At 47.2% G+C, this 27,250-nt stretch overlaps 1 protein-coding gene across 6 annotated transcripts in view; it reads left to right on the forward strand.

Annotated features, from left to right (window-relative positions):
* Nucleotides 1-27,250, forward strand: part of LOC138763163 (voltage-dependent calcium channel subunit alpha-2/delta-2-like) — a 604,584-nt gene that overhangs the window by 444,652 nt on the left and 132,682 nt on the right. For all 6 annotated transcript variants that reach the window (XR_011357359.1, XM_069936885.1, XM_069936886.1 and 3 more), the window contains one exon: nt 23,335-23,413. Coding sequence is in view for 5 of the 6 variants with exons in the window: in XM_069936885.1 (XP_069792986.1) it covers nt 23,335-23,413 (79 nt within the window). In the remaining variant the exon portion in view is untranslated. The remainder of the gene's footprint in view (nt 1-23,334; nt 23,414-27,250) is intronic.

Consider the following 27,250-nt stretch of genomic DNA (forward strand, 5'->3'; position numbering starts at 1 on the left):
CCCAAGCCAGGTAACCTCCTGGTAAATCTCCTCTGCTTCCTTCCTGTAATGAGGTGACCAGAACAGAACACAATACTCTAGTGTCTTACCAGAGATTTGTAGAATTGCAACATGACCTCTCTACCCCTGAACTCAACTCCACCATTAATGAAGCCCAACATCCCATAGACCTTCTTAACTATCCGATCAATCTGGCGGCGATCTTGAGGGATGTATGATTTGGACCCCAAGGTCCCTCTGTTCATCCACACTCTTAAGTAACTGACCATTAACCCTGTACTCAGCCTTCTGGTTTGTCCTTCCACAAATGCATCACCCCACATTAATCTGGATTGAACTCCATTTGCCACTTCTCTGCCCAAAATTTTATCTTATCTATATCCTCTTGTAACCTCTGACAACCTTCAGCTCCATCCACAATTCCTCCATCTTTCAGATCATCTGCAAACTTACTGACCCATCCTTCATCCAGGTCATATATAAAAACTACTAAGAGCAGGGGTCCCAGAATAAATCCTTGCGGAACTCCACTAGTCACAGACCTCCAGGCAGAATACTCACATCCACTACTACTCTCTGCTTTCTTCTTGCAAGCCAATTTTTTATCCACACAGTCAAACTTCCATGGATCCTGTGCCTCATGACTTTCTGAATGAGTCTCTCATTGGGGACCTTGTCAAATGCCTTTCTAAAATCTATATAGACCACACCTAACACTTTACCCACATCAATTTCTTTTGTTACCACCTCAAAAAAAAACTCCCATTAGGCTTGAGTTTTTGAATACTAGTCCTGGAGACTTGTAAGCAGTCTGTGTCCAGATCAACATTACATTATTTAGTTTTAAATAGTTGCTGATTTACAAATTTAAATTAAACTCCAATCATTAAAGCAGCACAAATTGTTCAATGTTAATTTGATTTGTTTTAATTCTTGAGCTACTCCTTACGATTTACATTGTTTCCCATGCAAATTAAGTCAGAATGTGGACAAGCACTGACAGGTTTTCCTTGGTCTGTGAGAGTACTGGTCTTTATTCTTGAATGGAGAGGTAGCAGAGGAAATTCGAAAGGTACAAGGGCCTGGAAGTGGTAGCACCAAGGATGTTGCTAGGATTCGGGCCTGACCTATAGGAAGAGGTTCATTCCTTGGAGCACAGGAGAACCCTATCCAAGGTGAACTCACACAAGGTGGCAAGTCCAGGCAACATACCTGGGCTGATACTGAAGGACTGCACAGACCAATTGATGGAAGTCTTTACAGATATCTTCAACATCTCATTGCAGCAGTCCATCGGTTCCATGAGTTTGAAGACAGCCACCATCATCCTGATACCAAAGATGGTAACAATAAAGCACCTCAATGACTAATGTCCCATGGCATAGATCTCCACCATTATGAAATGTTTCAACTATCTGATGTTCACCTATAGATAAAACAGTTCCAACTTCAGCTCGGGGTTTAATACGATCATTCCCCAGAGCCTGGTGGAGAAGCTATCCTCACTCGGACTCAACATCCCTCTCTGTAACTGGATTCTGGATTTCCTAATGGAAAGACCACTGTGTCCATCTGGCTTGGTAGCAGAACATTGAGCACTGTCACGCTGAGCACAAGCTTACCATGGGGCTGTGTGCTCAGCCCACTCCTGTTCATGTTACTGACCCACAACTACATCACCAGATCCAGCTCCAATGGCATCATCAAGTTTGCACATGACACAACAGCCTCCTCACAACAACGATGAGTCACACTACAGGGAAGAGGTGGAAATCTCATGATACAGTGTGAGAATAGCAACCTGTTCCTCTATGTATCAATAGCTCAGTAGTGAAGAAAGTAGAGAGCATCAAGTTTTTTGGAGTCCACTTAACAAGTGACCTATTGTGGACACGCATCTCCTCACTTGTCAGGAAGGCGCTACAGTGACTGCACTTCCTGAGAAGACTGAAGCGGCAAGGCTACCGGCCACCACCATGTCAACCTTTTAAAGGAGCTCTAATGAGAGTGTCTTGGCCAGCTGCATCAATGTGGTACAGTTGCTGCAGAGAATTGGATTGGAGTGGCAGAGTGAATTACTCCCTCCACCCCATTAACATGATCTTATGGGATCGTTATCTGAAGAGGACACACAAAATCATTGAGGACCCTTTCCACACTGCACACAGCATCTTTCAGCTACTCCCAAAGGGGAAGAGATGCAGGAGTATCAGACCCAGCACCACCAGTTTGAGAAACAACTTCTTCCCACAGACAGTGAGAATTCTGAACAAACAAAGGAATTGCTCACACTAACCATCCTTTTTTCTTTTTCAATCTTTTTATTAATCATATTATCAGTAAACAATACATGAGAATAGCAGTCCATAATCAAATGGGGGGAAAAATATCATTTTATGATATCATATGATATAACATATTGCATTGCACCACAATTAGCAAATATGTTCTCATCTCCTCAAATTGAAATTTTCAAAGAAAATAACAACTTTATTATATAAAACCCCACCTTATCTAAGAAAGAAAAGCAAAAAAAAATGTCTGGGCAGCCTATCTTAAGAATTTATTAATAAAAATTAATCGTCTGATCTTCAACAAAGAGAAAGGAAGTAAAATTAAATATAATCCAGAATGATACTAAGTTGTGTGGAAATAATTTATAAAAGGTCACCAGGTCTCTTCAAATTTTACAAAAGTATCAAATGTATGACTCCTAACTTTCTCTAAACTTAAACATGACATAATTTGAGAGAACCATTGAGTCAAAGTAGGTGGATGGAATATTTCCATTTAAATAAGATAGCTCTTCTAGCCAGCAATGTAGAAAAGGCTACAACCTGATATGTGGAAGTGGGAACTTGTCCCACCTCTGGAACTATAATTCCAGAAAGAGCAGTCAATGGGCTAGGTTAGGTTGAAAACTGATATCCAATGTAGCTGACAGTCTTAAAAATATCTATCCAATACCTCTCCAACGTAGGACATGATTTACATCTATCACAAATAGGACCAACATTAGAAAAAATGAGCCAATTTGTCTTTCAACATATGAGCCTGAAGTACCATTTTAAATTGAATCAAAGAATGATGAACACATATTGAAGATATAGTAACCAATCCAAAAATTTTCTCCCATGATTCCTTTGGAAGATGTAAATGAAGTTCCTCTTCCCAGGCCCTTTTAATTTTCTCATTAGAATTTGATTGCAATCTTAATAACTTATTATAAATGCTACCTATTAAACCCTTAAGAGAAGGGTTCAAATGGGGAAAAAAAATGTATCAACTAAATCTGATTGGTACGATATTGGAATGTTAGGCAGTAAATTATTCAGAAAATGTCTAATTTGAAGTATCTAAAAAAAATGTGACTTGGGTATATTATATTTATTAGATAATTGTTCAAAAGACATTAAACTGCCATCTATAAATAAAGCTGAAAAAAGGTTCTTTTAATTTCCAAAAAGAGAAGGCTTGGTCAATTATAGATGGTTGAAAAAAATAATTAGGAGAAATGGTGCTAAATAAAATAAATTTTTCAAGTCAAAGAACTTGTGAAATTGAAACCACATCTGTAATGTAATTAACATTGGGTTGAAGGTATGTTTATTAATCTTAAAAAGTGTAAAAGGAAGAGCTGCTTCCACAAGGAGGCTACTGAATACGTCTGCATGGAATTCAATTCCAAATCTACCCAATGAGATCCAGAAAATAATGTAGCGGATGTTAACTACCCAGTAATAGAACCTAAGATTAGGTAAAGCCAGACCACCATCTTTCTTTAATTTCTGCAGATGGAACTTACTCAATCTGGAATTTTTAAAAATTCCAAATATAAGAAGATATTTTAGAGTCAATATGATCAAAAAAGGATTTGGGAATAAAAACTGGGACTGCTTGAAATAAATACAAAAAATTAGGTAAGGTTATGGTCTTAATAGCATTAAAGATAAAGCTAATGGAGACCATTTAGAAAAAAGAATATTTCACATAATCTATCAAAGGAAGAAAGTTAAATCTATATAGATCTTTAAATATTTTAACCCAAGACAGGTAAAATTGTCTTTAACCATTCTAAAAGATGTATGATTATATACATGTTTATTGGGAATAGTTCACTCTTAATAGGATTCAATTTGTATCCAGAGAAGCTACCAAATTAGGAAACCAAAAACAACATTGGAAGAAGAGATTTCTCAAGATCTGAAATATATACGAAAAGATCGTCTGTATATAAAGATACTTTGTGAATTCCATCTCATCTATTAATTCCCCAAATGTCACTGAAATTCAAAAGTGCTATTGCTTGGGGTTCCAAAGCTAAATTAAAGAATAAAGGGTTAAGAGGACAACCCTGTCTAGTCCCTCGAAATAACCTAAAAAATGAAGATTTTTGATGATTTGTAATTACAGGAATGGCTGGAGCTTGATGAAAACAAATTAATTCAAGTGATAAAACCAGGGATGAAATGGAATCTTTTCAAAACTTCAGATATTTCCATTCCACTCTATCAAAAGCCTTTTCTTCATCTAATGGCACTACACATTCTGAAGTTTTACACCATGGAGAATAAATTATATTCATTAATCTGCAGATATCAAAATGTGAATATCGATTCTTTATAAATCCTGTTTGGTTTATAGAGATAATCTGAGGAAGAATGTTTTCCAATATATTAGATAAAATCTTGGAAAGAATTTTGGAATCAACATTCAATAATGATACTGTTCTATAGGAAGCGCAATCAGAAAGGTCCTTATCCTTTTTAGGAATTAAGGAAAATTATACTTCATAAAATGTCCATCGCAAAGTTCTACAAAGATTAGTACTACTAAATACCTTACAAAGTCGGTGGGGGGGGGGTTAAGTATATAACCAAAACATTTACAAAACTCAACGGTATAACCATCCGGACCTGGCACTAACCATCCTTGACTCTAATATTTATTCACTTATTTATCTGGCTGTTTATAGACATTTTTGTCCTGCGAAACTCTGTTTCGTGGGTTGCACTTGTGCAATCGGATGATAATAAAGTTGAACTTGAATTTAACAGGAACCTGAGGGGTGATTATTATTATTATTTTTTTTACAGAGGGTGGTGTGAGATTAGAATGGGCTGCCATAGGAGGTGGTTGAGGCAGGTACTGTTGCAATGTTTGAGAAACATTTGGACAGATACATTGATAGGGTGGGTTTAGAGGAATATGGGCCAAATGCAGACAGGAGGGTCTCATGTGGTGTGATATTGTGGTTAGCATGTGCACGTTGGGTCGAAGAGATTGTTTCCATGCTGTGTGACTCTCTGAAGGAATGGTGAGTGAATGCCAGCATTGCCCTATGTACCAGAGTTCTGAAGGGAGAGACTGCAGCCTCAAAGTCAGAAGGTAATGGGCACATCCCTGAGACATGAAGCAAATGACTCAATCCAGAACCTGGAAGCTCATCTCCTCCTCCATGGATGCTGACTGAGCTTGTTTGCCTTCTCACATACTTGTCCCTTGGAACTCCATCTGAAGTGAAGGAGTAATGAGCTTCAATCTGACCTCTGAAGTAGATGTAAATATTGGTGACAGTATTTAAATAAACAAAGCTTTTCTCATGTTCTGGCCGGTATATAAACCTTGGATCAGAATCAGAAAAGCAGCTCCTCCACATAATTGAATTGGTTATTGTAACACGTGGCCAAGATAAATGAAAAGTTGCGTTTTGCATTCTATCCAGGCAAGTCAACTCACACTTCAGTACAACCACTAGTGCAGTAGTAGAACGGAAGAGCAAGGTGTGTTGTTATAGTGAGTCACAGAGTGCGGGGAGCAGGGTATAGAGATATTTGGACAAATTGAAGGGCATGCAGAAAAGGCCAGTTAAACAGTCCAGGAGCATCATCCTTCACCAGGGTGAGAACCATTTAAGGGTCTGATAACAGCTGGAAAGAAACTGTCTTTGAATCCTGAGGTTGGTATTTACAAGGCCTTGTTTGACAGAAGAGTGTGTCCAGGGTGGGGCAGGTCCTTTAACATGTTGGAAGTTCTCCAAGACAACAGGAGGTGTAGAAGGAGTGGATGGAGGGGGAGGGCCTGAACTGCATTTACAGCTCTTGACATCTTGGACGGAACAGTTCCCATTCTGAGCTGTGATATACCCAGACAGAACACTTTATAGGTGCACCTGTATAGGTTGGGGCAGCACCCTGGGGACATGCAAATCCTCTTTACAGTTTGTGGAACCTGGCTGTGCACAAATTCCCTGAATTGAGCCTTTGTGAATTCCTATCTGAAATCTTCCCATGAATTACTCTGACCTTGAAGAGTTAAATCCTGGTACTTAACATTTCTGTTTTCCATCACTGCTCTGTGCTTACGTTGCTCTCATCAGACCTCCCACTCTGAGTGAAGTGTGTGTAAGGCATGAGCAGACTGGCCAGATCCTCATTCATATCCTAATGTTGAGTCTGTGCTGATTACATTCAAGTGGAGTCGAGCAGCAGTGTGCTGCTCAGATGCAGTCGTCGTGCATCTGTGAAGCTCCCCAGAGAGTGTGAGTTCATTTCCAGTTCAATTAGAGCGTTTGGCTTCAATTTTCGGAGTGAGGTTTGCAGGTAACATGTGCACTCCATTATAACCTGATGGCTAATTAGGCAGTTAATCATAGCAGCTGGTACTGTACACTGTGACAGGTTACCTGTTAATCATTATCACTGCTCAGTGAGAGCTGGTGAACCAATGGCGTGTCGGGATGTGGGACCAAGTGGAGAGCAAGACAGAAGGAAGCTTTCCGTGTGTTTGAATGAGTGTTTTTCTAGTTGACAATGACAAGAGCACAGGATGAGGAAGCGGGAGAAGGTTATACACTCCGCTTTTGCTTGAGCCTTTTGTTCAATCTGCTTCACAGTCCCAGCGAACCAGATTCAATCCAGACCTCCAATTCTGTTTGTATGTTCTGCACGTTTCTCATATCAGGTGCCGAGCCGCATGACTTTATTCCCTGGAGCACCAGAGAATGAGGGGAGATTTGATAGAGGTAGAGGGTAAAAATTGAGTAAATGTAAGCAGGCTTTTCCGCTGCGGTTAGGTAAGCCAAGATCGAGAGGACATGGGTTAATGGTGACTTGGCACAATCATCGACCACCTGCAGACAAGAAGCAAGTAGTCAAAGGCTTTATTAACCAGAAAACCTCGTCATGCCTCTACATGCTGCTGGCTTATGTCGAAGGAAGGGATGGAGGGAGGAGACTAGGGCTCTCAGCCCTAATTAGAGATCTTACAGGGAGGAGCTACAGGGATGGAAGGCAGGCCAGCCTGTCCAGTCCAGCGAGGTCATGCCTGCAATACTGTTTTCCACCACAGATGAAAGGTGAGAGTTTTGAAAAGTACATTAGGGGGAAACTTCTTCAGGCAGAGGGTGATAAGGGTGGGGAAGAGCTACCAGCTGAAGTGGTCAATGCAGGCTCAATTTTGACATTTAAAGAATATTTTGATCGGTACGTGGACAGATAGGTATGGTGGGCTGTGGTCTGCATGCAGGTTGATGGGACTAGGTGGAATGATAGTTTGGCGCAGACTAGATGGGCCGAAAACCATATTTCAGTACCACACTGTTCGATGCTTCTATTACCCTCATACTTGAAGTCAGGCATGAGCTTTGCCAGTCTCCACCCCATCATCTGAATCGCTTCCGAGCTCGTCCAACTTGGAAGCTCTCAGCAGGTCTGTCTTTCCTGCTGTTTCCAAACCGCTCCCAGCTGCCCTGGCCTCAGCTGAACAAAGGTCACCCAAAGGTCTGCCCTGCGCCCGATCCCACACCTTATCCTGTGCACCTCTGCCCTTTCCCCCACCCTCTGGTTTTGAACTTTTCCGTGACTTTGGCCTTTCTGTTTGAAGACGCTCTGACTCTAACATCCCTGAAGGATCTCCATCAGTGGGAGCTGTTCCTTCAACTAGCAACCTTCAGAATTCACAGTGTGAACCTCGCTATCTCCCTAACCTTTCTCTTCTTTACATTTAAATATAAAATTTTAATTTTTAACTATTAATTCATTTTAAATTTAAACCTTGTGGCCCACGGGCCCATGGTGACAAATACACTATTTAATTTATAAACCCCACATATCTTCAGCATGTGGAAGGGAATTGCAGCACAAGGAAAAACCCATGCAGACACGGGGAGAACATACAAACTTCTTGCAGATAACAGTGGATTGGAACCTGGGTCATTAGTGCTGTAAAAGCATTGCACTAAAGCACTATGCTAAACTTTCCGGCCAACTGTCCTCTTCTCAAATGCTCCTTCAAGCCCTCCTTCTTGTTTTAATACCTCCTCGCCTGCCTTGGTTTCAAATTTGCTTTGACAACGTTCTTCTAAAGTGTCTTGGCAGCTTGAAATGCAGGTCCAGTTACTGTATTGGTTTTAACACCCTGGTACAAACTCGCAAATGCGTCAAGCCACATTAAATTAACGCAGCACCAGGCCTTTTGGCTCAACTAGTCTATGCTGACCAAGTTGGAACTGGGCTAATCCCACTTCCCTGCATTTGGTCCGTCTCTCCTATCTGTAAATCTGTCCAAATGCCTTGAGAATCGAGATATTGTTCCTATTTCCTGTTTCCTCAGGCAGCCTGTTGCAGGCATGGATCACACTCTGAGGGACCCCTTGTGTCCCTCTTAAATTGCTCACCTTAAACCTACAGCCTCACTTTCTAGAATCTTTTATCTTGGATAAAGGACTTTATCCATACCCCTTGTGATTTTGTAAACTTCTACAAGGCCACCCTTATGCTCTTGGGAATAAGGATTCAGCTGACCCAATCTCTCCCTATAACTTATCCCCTCCAATCCCAGGAACATCCTGAAGAATCTCCTCTGCCCCTCTTCCAACTTATTGATATCCTTCCTATATCTGGGTGACAAATTACTGTCAATTCCAAAAGCAAAATGCTTCCCAAAAACTGGAATTGCAGTAATATGTTACAAAATCTTTGATTTATATCAAAGTTGGCTCCTCTCTTCTTGTACGCGTCCTGTATTACCTTGCACTGATTGCTGAAGGTACTGCCCTGATACTGGGACAGAGCAGAGAGCTCAAACTATCAGTGTAGTGGGCTGTGAGCTCCCTCTGCTGGCTGGTGAGGAATTATGATCTCCAGTCCATTGCCTGAAGGTATTCTGGGATATGCCAGGGCTGGCACTCAAGTCTCCGGAGTTTGGCTTGAACCAGTGACCTCCCTCAAGAAGGGAGAATGCTGTTACTGAACCATGCCTTACTCTCTTCTCAAGGCAGAGAGGCAAGCACTCCCCAAAGCTGCCAGATTTAGGCTTGGTAACTCCGATTTAGAGGAAATCTTGGCACAAACGGTCACATAGACCTGCATAAACCTATTTGGGAAAATACATCCTGAATTGCCAACACACAGGCCCTTTTTCTACATTGTGTGACTCTTTGACCCAACTCTAACGTCAACCAAAATGTCCCACTCCCACCTGCCTGTGTTTGGCCCATATGCCTCAAGCCCGATCCTATCCATGTATCTGTCCAAATATTTCTTAAACCTGCCTCAACCACCTCCTCCAGCAGCCCATTCCATACACACAGTCTCTGTGTGTTTTTTAAAAATAAGTTACCCCTCAGGTTCCTGTCATATCACCTCCTCATCCTTACCTTAAACCCATGTCCTCTGTGGGTTCAAATGTAGCATTTGCTGTGGTCACATGGGGTAGGTACCAAGAGAGTGATTGGTGAGGAGGGATGAGTAGACGAAGGAGTCACGGAAGGAGCGATCCCAGCAGAAGGTGGAGCAGTATGAAAAGGGAAAGATGTCTGGTGGTAGGATTATTTTATAGGTGGTGGACATTGCAGAAGATGATATGTTGTATGTGGAGATTGGTGGGGTGCTAGGGGAGGATAAGGCCGGCACAGCTGGGGCTCCATGTGGGTACCCATACCCTTCTTCTTTGACTTGGAGTAAGTGGGATGAGTCAAAGAAGAAGTTATTGAGGGTGAGGACAAGTTCTGCCAGTAGGAGGAGTGGTGTGGTGGAAGGGGACTGGTTAGGTCTGTTGTTGATAAAGAAACAAAGGACCTTGAGAATTTTGGTGTGGGGGATGGAGGTGTATGGAGATTGGACGTTCATAGTGAAATGAGGCCGTCAGGTTCAGGGAATTGGAAGTTGTGGAAGTGATCAAAACTGCAACTCTTTTTTAAAAAAATGTACCAGGGTGTAGGTTAATTAGGTGGCACAGGCTTGTGCACCAAAATGTGTATGTGTAAATTTTTTTTTAAATTGGCCTCACCAATGTCTTATACAATGTCTTGTCCTGAGTAATCTTCTCGACTGTTTTGATGATTCTCTATATTGACTTCTGGTCTGATGCTTTGCAACTATGGTGACACTCAATGTTGCAGCCAGACAGAACACTCTCAATGATGCAAACTCCTCACTGCTCAGGTCGAACATTGAACCCTACAGCACAGTCCTGGCCTTCGGCCTGCAATGTTGTGCCAATATACTGTATAAACCTACTGCATGATCAATCAGGTGGGGACAGGTTCCACCAGCGAATCATTTGCTTTGCCCAGTCTTTTCATCCCTTCTCATTCTGGTCCCAACCACCCATCATTGGTTCTTATCACCTGCCAGCCCTATCTCTAAACTCTATCCTCCCCTCCCTCACCTGGCTCCATCGGGCCATCATCCCCCTCCATGCACAGTTCCACCTGTCACCTGCCAGTCCCTGTTTCTAATAATCAGAGAAATAGAGGCTCATGGCAAAAATTAGATTGTTGTGGAGTAGGTTTGCATAAGTCGGCAAAACATCGTGGGCTGAAAGGCCTTTACTGTGATGCACTGTTTTATGATGTTTACCCTTTGTCTCTTATCTCCACTACAGCACCATTGAGTCCCTGCGCCCCTCCTGCAAATGCCTATGACCAGCTCCTTGGTCTCGCTGACATTGAGGGAGGGTTTTTTGTCCTGGCAGCCAGTCACTCATCCCTCTATCTCCCTTCTATACTCTGACTGGTTGTTGTTTGAGATCCACTCAAGGACAGTAGTGTCATCCATGAGTTTGTAGATGAAGTTAGAGTGCAGTTTGGCCTCACATCCATGGGTGTTTTGGGGGGGGGTACAAGAGGGGGCTGAGTACACAGCCTTTTGGTGCCCTGGTGTTGTGGATGATAGTGAAGAAGATGCTGTCACTAATCCTCACTGATTGTAGCATGTAGGATAAAAAATAATTCTGGATCCAATTGCAGAGAGGGATTGCTGAGGTTAAAGCCATGGAGCTGGGGGATGAGTTTGTTTGGTGGTATTATGTTAAAGGCAGATCTGTGGTGAGATATGTTGGTGTCCTTGTTAAACCAACATTCCAGGGCTGAGTGTTGGGCATGGTGTCAGTGACTGCCATGCAAGTACTGATTTGGAGAGGACAGAGGGTGGCTGGGAGGCCAGAGTTCATGTGAGGCGCCCCCTACCCCTCGAAGCCCTTCACGATGGTGGGTGTCTGGCCTACTGGCTGGTGGTGATGTTCTTCACTGACACCAGGATGGCAATTCCATTCTGGAAACAGGTGGGGATGTCAATCTGTAACAGTGAGTGGGAGCAGGTGTCGTTGCATATTCTCGCCTTCTGGCCTGAGCAGGCATTCAGGACATATCCTGGGGCCAGTCCTTTCTGTGGATTCCCTCTCAGGAAGGCCGAGCAATCATCTCTATCATGTATGTGCAGTGGTGACCATGGGTGCAGGTGTGCCCGAATTTTTGTTGGGTCAGTGGCTTCCTGTTCGCATTGAGGGAGAATGCGTTGAGCTTGTCAAGGAGTGGTACACTGGAGAAGGTCTTTTACCATGTTGCACATGGTAACACCCAGGATTACAAAAATAGAAAAAAATGTTCAAGGTATGGTGCGAGAAGAAAAGAAATGTAAATAGACTCATATAAGTAGTTTGATCTAAAACCAGTGCATTACACCCTGCATTCTTTAACCCACCATAACACCACACCATGCACTCCTTAACCCACACTGCACTCTTTCTTCTTCTTCTTTTCTTTTTTTCTTCTTTGGCTTGGCTTCGCGGACGAAGATTTATGGAGGGGGTAAAAAGTCCACGTCAGCTGCAGGCTCGTTTGTGGCTGACCAGTCCGATGCGGGACAGGCAGACACGATTGCAGCGGTTGCAAGGGAAAATTGGTTGGTTGGGGTTGGGTGTTGGGTTTTTCCTCCTTTGCCTTTTGTCAGTGAGGTGGGCTCTGCGGTCTTCTTCAAAGGAGGCTGCTGCCCGCCAAACTGTGAGGCGCCAAGATGCACGGTTTGAGGCGTTATCAGCCCACTGGCGGTGGTCAATGTGGCAGGCACCAAGAGATTTCTTTAGGCAGTCCTTGTACCTTTTCTTTGGTGCACCTCTGTCACGGTGGCCAGTGGAGAGCTCGCCATATAATACGATCTTGGGAAGGCGATGGTCCTCCATTCTGGAGACGTGACCCATCCAGCGCAGCTGGATCTTCAGCAGCGTGGACTCGATGCTGTCGACCTCTGCCATCTCGAGTACCTCGACGTTAGGGGTGTGAGCGCTCCAATGGATGTTGAGGATGGAGCGGAGACAACGCTGGTGGAAGCGTTCTAGGAGCCGTAGGTGGTGCCGGTAGAGGACCCATGATTCGGAGCCGAACAGGAGTGTGGGTATGACAACGGCTCTGTATACGCTTATCTTTGTGAGGTTTTTCAGTTGGTTGTTTTTCCAGACTCTTTTGTGTAGTCTTCCAAAGGCGCTATTTGCCTTGGCGAGTCTGTTGTCTATCTCATTGTCGATCCTTGCATCTGATGAAATGGTGCAGCTGAGATAGGTAAACTGGTTGACCGTTTTGAGTTTTGTGTGCCCGATGGAGATGTGGGGGGGCTGGTAGTCATGGTGGGGAGCTGGCTGATGGAGGACCTCAGTTTTCTTCAGGCTGACTTCCAGGCCAAACATTTTGGCAGTTTCCGCAAAGCAGGACGTCAAGCGCTGAAGAGCTGGCTCTGAATGGGCAACTAAAGCGGCATCATCTGCAAAGAGTAGTTCACGGACAAGTTTCTCTTGTGTCTTGGTGTGAGCTTGCAGGCGCCTCAGATTGAAGAGACTGCCATCCGTGCGGTACCGGATGTAAACAGCGTCTTCATTGTTGGGGTCTTTCATGGCTTGGTTCAGCATCATGCTGAAGAAGATTGAAAAGAGGGTTGGTGACAGAACACAGCCTTGCTTCACGCCATTGTTAATGGAGAAGGGTTCAGAGAGCTCATTGCTGTATCTGACCCGACCTTGTTGGTTTTCGTGCAGTTGGATAATCATGTTGAGGAACTTTGGGGGACATCCGATGCGCTCTAGTATTTGCCAAAGCCCTTTCCTGCTCACGGTGTCGAAGGCTTTGGTGAGGTCAACAAAGGTGATGTAGAGTCCTTTGTTTTGTTCTCTACACTTTTCTTGGAGCTGTCTGAGGGCAAAGACCATGTCAGTGGTTCCTCTGTTAGCGCGAAAGCCGCACTGTGATTCTGGGAGAATATTCTCAGCGACACTAGGTATTATTCTATTTAGTAGAATCCTAGCGAAGATTTTGCCTGCAATGGAGAGCAACGTGATTCCCCTGTAGTTTGAGCAGTCTGATTTCTCGCCTTTGTTTTTGTACAGGGTGATGATGGTGGCATCACGAAGATCCTGAGGCAGTTTACCTTGGTCCCAACAAAGCTTGAAAAACTCATGCAGTTTGGCATGCAGAGTTTTGCTGCCAGCCTTCCAGACTTCTGGGGGGATTCCATCCATACCTGCTGCTTTGCCACTTTTCAGTTGTTCGATTGCCTTATATGTCTCATCCAGGGTGGGAACCTCATCCAGCTCTAGCCTTAGGGGCTGTTGAGGGAGCTGGAGCAGGGCGGAATCTTGGACTGAGCGGTTGGTACTGAAAAGAGATTGGAAGTGTTCTGACCATCGGTTGAGGATGGAGATCTTGTCGCTGAGGAGGACTTTGCCGTCTGAGCTGCGCAGCGGGCTTTGGACTTGGGGTGAGGGGCCGTACACAGCCTTTAGAGCCTCGTAGAAACCCCTGAAGTCGCCAATGTCCGCGCTGAGCTGTGTTCGTTTGGCGAGGCTAGTCCACCACTCATTTTGGATCTCCCGGAGTTTGCGCTGAAGATGGCTGCATGCGCGACGGAAGGCTTGTTTCTTCTCTGGACAGGACGGCTTTGTAAGGTGAGCCTGGTGGGCAGCTCGCTTCTTTGCCAGCAGCTCCTGGATTTCCTGGCTGTTTTCGTCAAACCAGTCCTTGTTTTTCCTGGAGGAGAAGCCCAGTACCTCTTCAGTGGATTGCAGTATGGTAGTCTTCAACTGATCCCAGAGGGTTTCAGGGGACGGGTCCGTGAGGCGGGTTGCAACGTCGAGCTTTGCTTTGAGGTTTGCCTGGAAGTTTCCTCTCGCTTCGTCTGACTGCAGTTTTCCAACATTGAACCTCTTTCTGGGGGCTTTATTGTTCCTGGACTTTGGCTTGAAGTGAAGGTTGAGCTTGCAGCGAACCAGCCGGTGGTCAGTGTGGCATTCCGCGCTAGGCATGACCCTGGTGTGGAGCACATCTTGTTTGTCACTTTCTCGCACCAGGATGTAGTCCAGGAGGTGCCAGTGTTTGGATCGGGGATGCATCCAGGTGGTCTTAAGGCTGTCCCTCTGCTGAAAAAGGGTGTTTGTAATGACAAGCCGCTGTTCCGCGCAGAGCTCCAACAGGAGGCGCCCATTGTCGTTGCACTTGCCGACGCCATGCTTGCCCAGGATTCCTGGCCAGGTTTCTGAGTCTTTGCCGACACGAGCGTTGAAGTCGCCCAGGATGACAACCTTGTCGGCTGTAGGGGTACGTTGGATGAGGTTGCGCAGGTCGGTGTAGAACTTGTTCTTTTCTGCTGGTTCCGCCTGGAGGGTTGGAGCATAGACACTGATGAGGGTGATGTGACGCTTGTTTTGAAGTGGGAGTCGCATGGACATGATTCGGTCCGAGAGGCCTGTCGGAAGGTTTTCGAGTTTGGAGGCAATGAAGCTCTTGACCATGAAGCCTACACCAGATAGGCGTCGTTCATCCGAAGGCTTGCCAGACCAGTAGAGTGTGTAGCCCGCGCCGCGTTCTTGGAAGCTGCCTACATCTGCCAGGCGGACTTCACTGAGAGCGGCTATGTCGATGTCAAGTCTGAGGAGTTCATGTGCAATGAGGGCAGACCGACGTTCAGGTCGATGGCTGTCAGTCTTATCTAGCATGGTTCTGATGTTCCAGCATGCTAGCTTGAGTTTGTGAGCATCTTTTGAGGGGGAGGACGTGGAGGGGGAGGACGTGGAGGGGGAGGACGTGGAGGGGGAGGACGTGGAGGGGGAGGACGTGGAGGGGGAGGACGTGGAGGGGGAGGACGTGGAGGGGGAGGACGTGGAGGGGGAGGACGTGGAGGGGGAGGACGTGGAGGGGGAGGACGTGGAGGGGGAGGACGTGGAGGGGGAGGACGTGGAGGGGGAGGACGTGGAGGGGGAGGACGTGGAGGGGGAGGACGTGGAGGGGGAGGACGTGGAGGGGGAGGACGTGGAGGGGGAGGACGTGGAGGGGGAGGACGTGGACCTGTCCTCGGGCCTGCGCAAAGGAGCTTTTAGGTGGAGTGCAGTGCGCGCAGTACTGGCCCCACCCTTTACACCCATGGTTCGTGTGCCGTGGCCAAGCAAGCTGGGACGTGGCAGCGAGGTCCTTGGGTCGTAGGTTTTATATCGGAGTGGCCTTCTCCTATGCAGGTTTCTTACCCGGGCTGGAGGGGCCTGCCTCCCCTCCTAGGTCGGTCCATACTGCCCGGACCGGGGCCTCCGTCTGCCTCACTCGACCGAGGCCGGGGCCGCCGTCTCCCCCTTGCTCCTGCCCGTATCGGGGCCGCCGCCGTCTACCCTTCGCCCGGACCGGGGCCGGGGCCGCTGCTGCTCTCCCTGTGCCCGGACTGGGGCCGCCGTCTCACCCTTGCTCCTGCCCGGATCGGGGCCGCCGCCGTCTACCCTTCGCCCGGACCGGGGCCGGGGCCGCTGCTGCTCTCCCTGTGCCCGGACTGGGGCCGCCACCTCCCACTCCCTGTCCGGACCGGGGCCTCCGTCTGCCTCACTCGACCGAGGCCGGGGCCGCCGTCTCCCCCTTGCTACTGCCCGTATCGGGGCCGCCGCCGTCTACCCTTCGCCCGGACCGGGGCCGGGGCCGCCGCTGCTCTCCCTGTGCCCGGACTGGGGCCGCCGCCTCCCCCTTGCACCTGCCCGTATCGGGGCCGCCGCCGTCTACCCTTCGCCCGGACCGGGGCCGGGGCCGCCGCTGCTCTCCCTGTGCCCGGACTGGGGCCGCCGCCTCCCCCTTGCTCCTGCCCGTATCGGGGCCGCCGCCGTCTACCCTTCGCCCGGACCGGGGCCTGGGCCGCCGCTGCTCTCCCTGTGCCCGGACTGGGGCCGCCGCCTCCCCCTTGCTCCTGCCCGTATCGGGGCTGCCGCCGTCTACCCTTCGCCCGGACCGGGGCCGGGGCCGCTGCTGCTCTCCCTGTGCCTGGACTGGGGCCGCCGCCTCCCTCTCCCTGTCCGGACCGGGGCCTCCGTCTGCCTCACTCGACCGAGGCCGGGGCCGCCGTCTCCCCCTTGCTACTGCCCGTATCGGGGCCGCCGCCGTCTACCCTTCGCCCGGACCGGGGCCGGGGCCGCCGCTGCTCTCCCTGTGCCCGGACTGGGGCCGCCGCCTCCCCCTTGCTCCTGCCCGTATCAGGGCCGCCGCTGTAACAACACACCCTGCACTCTTTAACCCCAACGTAACAACACACCCTGCACTCTTTAACCCCAACATAACACCACACCCCACCCTGCACTATTTAACCCACCATAACACCACACCCTGCACTCTTTAACCACACAACACCACACCCTGCACTCTATAAACCACCATGACACCACGCCGTGCATTCCTTAACCACACCATGAAACCACACTGTGCACTCTAACCCACCATGACATCACACTGTGCACTCTTTAACCTACCATGACACCACACCCTACACTCTTGAACCCCACCATGAAACCACATCCTGCACTTTTTAAACCCACCACAACACCACACCCTGCATTCTTTAACCCTTCATAACACACCTTGCACCCTTTAACCCAACAAACATTAGTCCCTGCACTCTTCAACCCCACCATAACACCACAACCTGCATTCCTTAGCTCCAACATAACACCACACCCTGCACTCTTTAACCCAACAGAACACCACACCCTGCACTCCTTAACCTCGCCATAACACCACACCCTGCATTTGTTAACCCCACCATAACACCACACCCTGCATTTGTTAACCCCACCATAACACCACACCCTGCATTCCTTAACCCCACCATAACAGCACACCTTGCACTCTTTCACCCACTATATCACCACACCCTGCACACTATCACCCACCATAACACCATACTCTGCTCTCTTTAGCCCACCATAACACCACACCCTGCATTCTTTAACCCTTCATAACACACCTTGCACCCTTTAACCCAACAAACATTAGTCCCTGCACTCTTCAACCCCACCATAACACCACAACCTGCATTCCTTAGCTCCAACATAACACCACACCCTGCACTCTTTAACCCAACAGAACACCACACCCTGCACTCCTTAACCTCGCCATAACACCACACCCTGCATTTGTTAACACCACCATAACACCACACCCTGCATTCCTTAACCCCACCATAACAGCACACCTTGCACTCTTTCACCCACTATATCACCACACCCTGCACACTATCACCCACCATAACACCATACTCTGCACTCTTTAGCCCACCATAACACCACACTCTGCACTCTTTAACCAACCATAACACTACACACTGCAGTCTTTAACCCAATATTACACGACACCCTGCACTCATTAACCCCAGCATAACACCACATTCTGCACTCTTTAACCCACCATAACACCACAACCTGCACTCTTTAGCCCACCATAACAAAACAAACTGCACTCTTTTGCCCACCATAACACCACACCCTGCACTATTTAACCATGCATAACACTACACGCTGCACTCTTTAACCCACCATAACATCACACCCTGAATTCCTTAACCCCACCATAACACCACACCCTGCACTCTTTAACCCACCATAACACCAAACACAGCATTCTTGAACCCCAGCATAACACCACACCCTGCACCCTTTAACCAACCATAACACTACACGCTGCACTCTTTAACCCAATATAACACCACACCCTGCACTCCTTAACCCCACCATAACACCACACCCTGAATTAATAACCCCACCAAAACAACACACTCTGCACTCTTTAACCCAGCATAACACCACACCCTGGGCTCTTTAACCCCAGCATAACACCACACCCTGCACTCTTTAACCCCAGCATAACACCACAACCTGCACTCTTTAACTCTAGCTTTACACCACAACCTGCACTCTTTAACCCACCATATTATCACATCCTGAATTCCTTAACCCCACCATAACAGCACACCCTGCACACTTTCTCCCACCATAACACCACACCCTGCACTCTTTCACCCTCCATAACACCACACGCTGCACTCTTTCAGCTTCCATAACACCACACCCTGCACTCTTTCACCCACCATAACACCACACCCTGCACTCTTTCACCCACCATAACACCACACCCTGCACTCTTTCATCCACCATAACACCACATCCTGCACTCTTTCATCCACCATAACACCACACCCTGCACTCCTTCACCCCGCCATAACATCACACCTTGAATTAATAACTGCACCAAAACACAACACTATGCATTCTTTAACCCACCATAGCACCATACTCTACTCTCTTTAGCCCACCATAACACCACAAGCTGCACTCTTTAGCCCACCATAACACCACACCCTGCACTCTTTAACCCACCACACCACACCCAGAATTCCTTAACCCCACCATAACAGCACACCCTCCACTCTTTCACCCAACATAACACAACACTATGCTATGTTTAACCCAACAATAGCACCACACCCTGCATTCCTTATCCCCACCATAACAACACACCCGGCATTCCTTAACCCCACCATAACAAGACAACCTGCACTCCTTAACCCACCATAACACAACTTACATTCTTTAACCCTACCAATAACACCACACCCTGCATTCGTTAACCCCACCATAACACCACACTCTGCATTCCTTATCTCCACCAGAACACTACACTATGCATACCTTATCCCCACCATAGCACCACAACCTGCAGTCTTTAATCCAGCATAAAACCACACCCTGCATTTCATAACACACCATCACACGACACCCTGCATTCCTTAACCCACCATTACACGACACCCGGCATTCCTTAATCCCACCATTACACGACACCCTGCATTCCTTAATCCCACCAGAACACCACACCTTGCACACTTTAACCCAACATAACACCACACACTGCATTCCTTAACACCAGCATAAAACCACACTCTCCATTCCTTAACCCACCATAACACCGCAACCCGCATTCCTTAACCCCACCATAACACCGCACGCTGTACTCCTTAACCCATCATAACAGCCCACGCTGCACTCCTTAACCCATCATAACAGCACACCCTGCACTCTTTAACCCACCATAACACAACTTACATTTCTTAACCCCACCAATAACACCACACCCTGCATTCGTTAACCCCACCATAACACCCCACCCTGCATTCTTTAACCCATCATAACACCACACCCTGCATTTCTTAACCCACCATAACACCACACCTTGCAATATTTAACCGCTCCATAACACCACACGCTCCTCTCTTTAAACAACCATAACACCACACCCTGCATTATTTAACCCACCATAACACCACACCTTGCAATATTTAACTGCTCCATAACACCACACTCTGCTATGTTTAACCCAACAATAGCACCACACCCTGCATTCCTTGTCACCACCATAACAACACACCCGGCACTCCTTAACCCACCATAACACCACATAGTGCACTATTTCACCCCGCCCTAACACCACACCCTGCACTTTTTAAACACATTATAAAACCACACCCTGCATTCTTTAACCCACCATAACATCACACGCTGGAGTCCTTAACCTTCCATAACACCCCACTCTGCATTCTTTAACCCACCATAACACCACACCCTGCATTTCTTAACCCACATAACACCACGCCCTGCATTTCTTAACCCACCATAACACCACACCCTACATTTCTTAATCCACCATAACACCACACCTTGCACTCTTTCACCCACTATATCACCACACCCTGCACTCTTTCACTCACCATCACACCACACCCTGCACTCTTAAACCCATCATAACAGCACACGCTGCACTCCTTAACCCATCATAACAGCACACGCTGTACTCCTTAGCTCTGCCATAACACCACACCCTGAATTAATAACCCCACCAAAACAACACACTCTGCACTCTTTAACCCAGCATAACACCACACCCTGGGCTCTTTAACCCCAGCATAACACCACACCCTGCACTCTTTAACCCCAGCATAACACCACAACCTGCACTCTTTAACTCCAGCTTTACACCACAACCTGCACTCTTTAACCCACCATAACACCACACACTGCATTCCTTAACCCCAGAATAACACCCCACCCTGCACTCTTTAACTCACCATATTATCACATCCTGAATTCCTTAACCCCACCATAACACCACACCCTGCACACTTTCTCCCACCATAACACCACACCCTGCACTCTTTCACGCTCCATAACACCACACGCTGCACTCTTTCAGCTTCCATAACACCACACGCTGCGCTCTTTCACCCACCATAACACCACACCCTGCACTCTTTCACCCACCATAACACCACACCCTGCACTCTTTCATCCACCATAACACCACATCCTGCACTCTTTCATCCACCATAACACCACACCCTGCACTCCTTCACCCCACCATAACATCACACCTTGAATTAATAACTGCACCAAAACACACTATGCATTCTTTAACCCACCATAGCACCATACTCTACACTCTTTAGCCCACCATAACACCACACCCTGCACTCTTTAACCCACCACACCACACCCTGAATTCCTTAACCCCACCATAACACCATACTCTGCACTCTTTAGCCCACCATAACACCACAGCCTGCACTCTTTAACCAACCATAACACTACTCGCTGCAGTCTTTAACCCAATATTACATGACACCCTGCACTCATTAATCCCAGCATAACACCACATTCTGCACTCTTTAACCCACCATAACACCACACCCAGAATTCCTTAACCCCACCATAACAGCACACCTTGCACTCTTTCACCCACTATATCACCACACCCTGCACACTATCACCCACTATATCACCACACCATGCACTCTTTCACCCAACATAACACAACACTATGCTATGTTTAACCCAACAATAGCACCACACCCTGCATTCCTTATCCCCACCATAACAACACACCTGGCATTCCTTAACCCCACCATAACATGACAACCTGCACTCCTTAACCCACCATAACATAACTTACATTCCTTAACCCTACCAATAACACCACACCCTGCATTCGTTAACCCCACCATAACACCACACTCTGCATTCCTTATCCCCACCAGAACACTACACTCTGCATTCCTTATCCCCACCATAGCACCACAACCTGCAGTCTTTAATCCAGCATAAAACCACACCCTGCATTTCATAACACACCATCACACGACACCCTGCATTCCTTAACCCACCATTACACGACACCCGGCATTCCTTAACCCCTCCATAACACCACACGCTCCTCTCTTTAAACAACCATAACACCACACCCTGCATTATTTAACCCCTCCATAGCACCACACTCTGCTCCCTTTAACCAAACAATAACACCACCCCCTGCACTCTTAACCCACCATAACACCACACCTTGCAATATTTAACTGCTCCATAACACCACACTCTGCTATGTTTAACCCAACAATAGCACCACACCCTGCATTCCTTGTCACCACCATAACAACACACCCGGCACTCCTTAACCCACCATAACACCACATAGTGCACTATTTCACCCCGCCCTAACACCACACCCTGCACTTTTTAAACACATTATAAAACCACACCCTGCATTCTTTAACCCACCATAACATCACACGCTGGAGTCCTTAACCTTCCATAACACCCCACTCTGCATTCTTTAACCCACCATAACACCACACCCTGCATTTCTTAACCCCCATAACACCACACCCTGCATTTCTTAACCCACATAACACCACACCCTGCATTCCTTAACCCACCATAACACCACACGCTGCTCTCCTTAACCCATCATAACAGCACACGCTGTACTCCTTAGCCCCGTCATAACACCACACCCTGCACTGTTTAACCCACCATAACATAACTTACATTCTTTAACCCCACCATAACACCACATCCTTCATTCCTTATCCCCACCAGAACATCACACTCTGCATACCTTATTCCCACCATAGCACCACAACCTGCAATTTTTAACCCACCATAAAACCACACCCTGCATTTCTTAACCCACCATCACACAACACCCTGTATTCCTTAATCCTACCGGAACACCACACCCTGCACTCTTTATCCCCACCATAACACCACATCTTGCACTACTTTACCCAGCATAACACCACACCCTGCATTCCTTATCCCTACCATAAAACCACTCCCTGCACACTTAACCCCACCATAATTCCACAACCTGCAATATTTAACCCCATCATGCCACACCCTGCATTTCTTAACCCACCATTACACCACACCCTGCATTTCTTAACTCACCAAAACACCAAACCCTGCACTTTTACCCCACCATAACACCACACACTGCATTCCTTAACCCCACCAAAACACCACACCCTGCACTCTTTACCCCAGCATAACACCACACCCTGCATTCCTTATTCCCACCATAACACCACACACTGCATTCCTTAACCCCACCAGAACACCACACACTGCATTCCTTAACACCAGCATAAAACTACACTCTGCACTCTTTCGCCCCACCATAACACTGCACCCTGCCCTCTGTGGCTCCCCGTCACACCCCACCCTACCCTCTGTGGCTCCCCGTCACACCCCACCCTGCCCTTTGTGACTCCCTAACACACCGCACCCTGCCCTCTGTGACTCCCCGTCACACCGCACCCTGCACTACATCACCCACTGTAATCGACTGTTCCTCATCATTTGAGATTAAGGTAATTTGAGCCCCTCTTGTTCACTCCAACACACACATTTTCAAGGCACCTCTTCTCTCTTTGGTAACAGGTCCGAGTCTTCACCTTCTCAGTTGGACAACACAGTTATGATGTCACGCCTCTGCAGTGGATGGCCTGCGCTAATAAAGGTTCGTAAGTGTAGGATTGCATGGTATCTTTGCAGCCAGGTAGCATGACTGCGCATTTGCATTACTGCATGGTAGCTTAGCTGGATGGCAGTACTTATGCTTGTTGCTTAGCTGCCTGTACCATGGCTGCATGGTAGCATGACTACATGGATGTATGACTGCTTGTATTTTATCTGCCTGGTTCTATGACTGCATGCTATTATGTTTGCTTGGTAGCATGGCGACATGGTTGCATGACTGCATGGTTACATGACTTGTTCTTTTTGAATATTTAAGGTTTTCAACCACGTTATTGTTCAATTTAAACAATACTTAAACAAACCTGAGATACTGTGATTACACGGTGTTTATTCTGCCCCCCGCTTACTCCTCTACCACTATATAAAATATATAATACAGTTAACTGAGAAAATACAAAAGGAAAACCAATATAGGAAAAAAAATGTTGTTCTGAATTGCACAGAGGGTTGGCTCACACACTGGAATCTTTTAGCGTTTATATGCATATGACTTTCAGTGAATAAGATTTATACAGTACTTCAGAGTACGGAAGTGCATTTTTTCCATATTTATTCCTAACCTTTGCAAATGCAGGCTCCAAATCTGTACAAAGAGTGAATATTTCTTAAATTATAAGTAATTTTCTCTAAGGGAGTACAACTTTGTATCTCCAGATGCCATATTTCCATACCTAAACACACATCCAATTTCCAAGTCATTGTGATACACTTTCTTGCCACCACTAAAGCAATTTTAACAAATTTATCATGATGAATTAATAAATTTAGCTTAGGTCTAGTTCCCTCAATGTTCCCCCAACAAAAATAAATCTGAATTTTGTGGAAAGGCAGTGCCAGTAATTTGTCCCAAAAAATTCCCAGATTCTCCCAAAACATTCTAACCTTAGAAGATGACCAAGAAGAGTATAAAAAATAAAGTACCTATTTCATCACCGCATCTAAAACATTGATCTGATAAATCTAATTTAATTTTATGCAGTTTTTGAGGTGTTAAATATAATTGATGTAAATAATTATATTGAACTAAGCTATATCTAACATCATTAATTTTGGTCATACATACCTGACAAAGTTCTGCCCATCTTTTCTCACCAATCACAATATTCAAATCAACCTCCCATTTCTGTCTTGATTTATGAATTCCCTTTTTAATAGTGCCTGCTTATAGTAAGAGATACATTACAGAAATAAATTTCTTAGTGATGTAGCTGCGCGCTACTCGAAGAAAGACACCCACGGGTGTAGTGGGGTATAGCTCTCTGTTTTATTGGGGCTGAAGCGGCTTTTATACTGTTGGTGTTCCCACCGTTTTCCCCATCAACTGATGTCACTGCCTGCATAACAATAGCAGGTTTCTCCTGCACGGGTCCCCTTCTTGCATTACAATACCTTCTTCCCCACGTGCTATCCCTTAGCTGTTGGCTGTGCAGTGGGGACAAGCGCCATGTTGGGGATGCTTGCCCCTATGCTGCCTTAGCCATACGACTGCCGATTTGCTTGCTGGGGCTAGTGCCGCTTGGATGCGCTCACCGCCCAAAGCGCCAGCCTGATCGTCGCCAGAACCCGCAGTTTTGTCTTTGATGCCCAAAGGCAGCATCTCTGTCATCTTTGGTGGCCTGCCTCTCTTATGTGGTACTGGTGCCTCGACAGGATGTGCTGGGGCAAGGTGTGCTGGCTTTAACCAATCCATAGTGAAGACCTCCATCTTGTCTCCAAATTCCAATTCGAAAATGGTGCCCTTGTTTTGTACGACCCGTAATGGACTCTCGTATGACCTCTGTAGTGCTGAACAGTGTAGACCCTTGCAAATAATACCATACTCGCAGTCTTGCAGGTCTTTGGATATGTTAGTCCTCACTTGTCCGTGCCTGGTCGGTGGAGATGGGGACAGGTTGCCGACTCGTTCCCATAGCCTGCAGAGGAGTGCTGCTATGTTGTCCGATTGCTCTTCTGGGGACAGTGTGAATTCCCCTGGGACCACCATGGAGCTCCGTACACGCGTTCTGCAGAAGAGGTGTTGAGGTCCTCCTAGGGTGCAGTGCGGATCCCGAACCATGCCCATGGCAGCTTGTCCACCCAGTTGGGTCCTTGTCATCGAGCCATGAGTGCGGACTTGAGCTCTCCACCAGCCCATTTGATGGTGGATGATAGTGTGTAATGTGGTGTAGTTGAGCACCCCACAGACTTGTGAGGTTGGACCAGAGGCTGGAGGTGAATTGGGCCCCTCTGTCCGATGTAACGTGGGAGGATATGCCAAATCGTGCCACCCAGGAGGAGATGAGGGCCCTGGTACACGAGGTCATCGAGTCAGGACTGTTTCTGGCCACTTGGTGAAGCAGTTGACCATTGTGAACAAGTAGCGGAACCCCTGGGATACTAGTAGGGGGTCCCACAATGTCCACGTGGACATGGTCAAACCTTAATTCCGCAGTCCTGAAGGGCTGTGTTGAGGTCTTGGTACCTTGGCTGTTTGGCACTGCGTGCATGCCTTCGCCCACCCACTGACCTGTTTCCGGAGATCATGCCACATATATTTGCTGGCCACCAGCCAGGCTGTGGTCCTGATGGATGGGTGAGCCAGCCCGTGAAAGGAATCAAAAACCTGTTGTCTCCAAGCTGCTGGGACGATAAGTCTAGCCTGTCCGATGGCCACATCACAGAGGAGGGTGGTATTTCCTGTGCCGAGCGGGATGTCCTGGAGTTGCAGTCCCGATATGGCTGTCCTGTACTGGAACATCTCTGTGTCGTCTTGCTGCACTTTGCTAGCGCCACAAAATCCACTCCTTTCAATAGTGTGTGGATGTTCTGCCTGAATAGTGCATGCGTCACCACGTTATCCTTGCCCAAGACATGCTGCACATCTGTGGTGTACTTGGAAATGTATGATAGATGATGCTGTTGGCAAGCTGGTCAGGGCGAAGGTCAGGGGTTTGTGGTCAGTGAAGGCTGTAAAGGTCCTGCCCTTGAGGAAGTGTCGGAGGTGGTTGATAGCTAGATACAGCGCCATTAGCTCTCTGTCAAATACGCTGTACTTCAGACCCGATCCATTTTGGACCCCCATGCGAATCGGAAAATTGCTCTGGTGACTGCCAGAACGGAGGTATGGGGGGGGTGGGCCACATCTGCGCCACGTACAGCAGTACTAAGAGCATCTCACACCTGATGACCAGGTTCTTCACTGTTATCAAGGGGGAGTACCGTTCCCACATTCCCATTTTCTGGTGGACCTTTGTGATCTGCTCCGATTCTTGTTGCATGCCTCGGTCCCTCTAAACCAGATCCCCAGCCACTTCAGGAAATCAGATCTGACTGTGAGGGGATGGTGGTCTGGTCGAGCCAGTGACCAAAGAGCATTGCCTCGCTCTTCTTCCGGTTTACCCTGGCGCCTGATATGGACTCATAATGTTTGCATATGTTGATTGGTTTTTAGACCGATTATGTGTCTGAACAGAAGATAGTGACATCGCCTAGGTACAGAGAGGCCTTGACCTGAGTCACTCCTCTTATGCCTTTGTCCTACCTGATGGATTTGGCAAAGGACTATGCAGCACACAAATGAGACTGCAGAGACCAGGCAGCCTTGCCTATGCATGTCTCATGCTGAATCATACGAGAGCAAGGGCCTCAAATGTACGAACGGAATTAGGCCATTCAGCCCTTCTGAATCAAAAACCCATCTATCTCAGTCTTAAATCTACCCAATGATGCCTCCACAGACATCCGCAGCAACAAATTTCATAGACTCCCTACCCTCTGGGTAAAGAAATTCCTCCTCATCTCAGTTCTAAAGGGATGTTTCTGTATTCTGAGGTGGTGC

The sequence above is a fragment of the Narcine bancroftii genome, chromosome 5 (genome assembly GCF_036971445.1).
Source record: "Narcine bancroftii isolate sNarBan1 chromosome 5, sNarBan1.hap1, whole genome shotgun sequence".
NCBI classification, from domain to species: domain Eukaryota; kingdom Metazoa; phylum Chordata; class Chondrichthyes; order Torpediniformes; family Narcinidae; genus Narcine; species Narcine bancroftii.